Here is a 2051-nt window from a genome sequence, read left to right on the forward strand (position 1 = left end):
ATCGTATCCTTTTACGACCACTTCTTCCAAATAGTCTTTCATACAATCTCCAGCTTTTTTCATCCATTTCCCATGAATCCAAGTCTTCTCGGGTCCCTGTGTTCGGTGAGCCAAGACGTAATTGACTTTCCATTTAAATTCTCCATATTTAGGTGATCTGGGTCCTAATAAGACCATGTGTTTGCTTCTTTTGCGGTGCGGTAACTTGAATCTCTTATACAGGTAGATTTCATTGAGACCTGTTTTGTCCTGGATTCTTATCAAAGAAATCTTGAATACATGTCTCTTTGTTTTTCATCCATTCTCCTTTGTGACTAGTCCCTTCAGGTTCTACTATTTTCCAACGATACTCTGAGCTTAAAAAATCCATGATGTGTGCTCTGTCCCTCACTCAGATCAGAAATGATCCTCTTAGGGTTATGGTGTCTCCTTTTTATATAGAGGGGTGTATCTATTTTTAGATTCCGGGATTAACTGGGTGAATTGGTCTTCTTGACCCTAGGGGTATGATGTATCATGGTAGGACTAGGCATGATGTAACCGACCGAAGAACTCACACAGACCATCCAATATTCTCGATTAGAATCGTGTAAAGCTAACATGACCACACTGGTGATGATGAGGGAAATACAAATGAATAATTGTGCAAAATACACAATTTCTTCTCGAGGAATATTCTCTCCACAACATTTCCAATGAGGTGTTATTTGATGAGATCCGTTTGGGGAATCCATGAATCGAAACTAGGGGGATATCCTTTCCACCGGACTTTGACTTCTTGAATGATTTTCTTCCCGACTCGTCGCTTTTTATACCCCAAGATTTCCTCCACTTCGTACACGTCGTCTTTTTTAATGATCTGTTGTAATTCTTTCTCGTAAAAAGTCCCTTCTAATTCCTCCTGGTTATAATCTTGTACTCGATACACGTAAGGATACCGACCGGGGACTCGTTGAGCAATGGTAAATATTTCCGTGGTCCAGTTCGGTAAATATCCTTTTTCAAAAGTGCGTTTAGCTTTACTGATGCGCACTTTATCTCCTGTTTTAAACTTGGGGGGTTTTGGTTTAGGTGATGATTCTTCCCCATATAAAGTTTTCCAGACTTTTAACACATTCGAGGGCTTCACTTGAGCTGGGGTTCTTTGGATACTGCGATGATAGGTATGATTGTAAGCATACACTAAATCCGGTAAGATCTCTAAATACCGTCTGGTTTTATTCCGAGTGAAATATCGCCACATGCGTGCTTTGAGGGTTCTCTGAAATCGTTCCACGATACTGGCTTTGGTGTCCGTATTGCGAGTGGTAAAGAAATGAATGGATTTAAACGCCTGTAAGAATTCTCGATTGGTAAATTCTTTGCCTTGATCCGATTGAATGCGGACGGGACGTCGACCGTCTTGTCGGAAAATCTCTTGTAATCCTCGAATCATTTCTTTCCCCGTTTTCTGTTTTAAAGGCACCACCCATGCATATTTAGATAAGACGTCAATGGCACACAATAAAAAGGTATAACCGTCATTATGTTTCTTTAAACTGGACACATCCGCTAAATCTAATTGCCATTGTTCGTCTATATCCGTCACTCTGGTCTGTTGTCTCCGGAATTTTCTATGAATGGGTTTATGTAAGGTATAGGTATCTTGCTCTTTTAACCATTCTCGTATGGTGTTCAAAGAAATCTTATGTCCCAGACTTTTGACCTGACGATACAAAGTCTGTATGCCTCCATACCCTCTCTTAGGATCGTAATAAATCTCTGTTAAAATGTCTTTTACTTCCTTCTTCTTCTTCTTCTTCTTCTTCTTCATGTCTTAGGCAAATGAAGCCAATTTTCCTCGATTTGTTCTAATTTCTTATTGGCTTCTTCTTCTTGGGTTTTTAATTGCTTTTGGGCTCGATAGGGACTATATTTAGGTGTGAATTTTTTTAACACCCTTGATCTTGCCTCTACAGGTCGACTAATAGGGGTCAAAAAAGAAGAGGAAGCATCCTGAAATCCGCTCTCTTCCTCTTCGTCGTCGTCGTCACTCAAAGCCCCTTTAGGAG

General features: G+C 40.2%; 1 protein-coding gene across 1 annotated transcript; it reads right to left on the minus strand.

The window, feature by feature from the left end:
* Positions 1-703: 703 nt before the first annotated feature.
* Positions 704-1813, minus strand: LOC134257270 (uncharacterized). The gene has a single exon (XM_062739911.1). The coding sequence runs from the start codon at positions 1811-1813 to the stop codon at positions 704-706; it is 1110 nt and encodes a 369-aa protein (XP_062595895.1).
* Positions 1814-2051: the final 238 nt, after the last annotated feature.

The sequence above is a fragment of the Saccostrea cucullata genome, unplaced genomic scaffold (assembly GCF_032062105.1).
Source record: "Saccostrea cucullata isolate Sc308-1 unplaced genomic scaffold, CSIRO_AGI_Scuc_v1 ctg16984, whole genome shotgun sequence".
Taxonomy (NCBI): Eukaryota; Metazoa; Mollusca; class Bivalvia; order Ostreida; family Ostreidae; genus Saccostrea; species Saccostrea cuccullata.

What these genes read in the sequence shown, in the direction of transcription:
- LOC134257270 (XM_062739911.1), bottom strand. Translation starts at nt 1,813, where the DNA reads ATGAAGAAGAAGAAGAAGAAGAAGAAGAAGGAAGTAAAAGACATTTTA.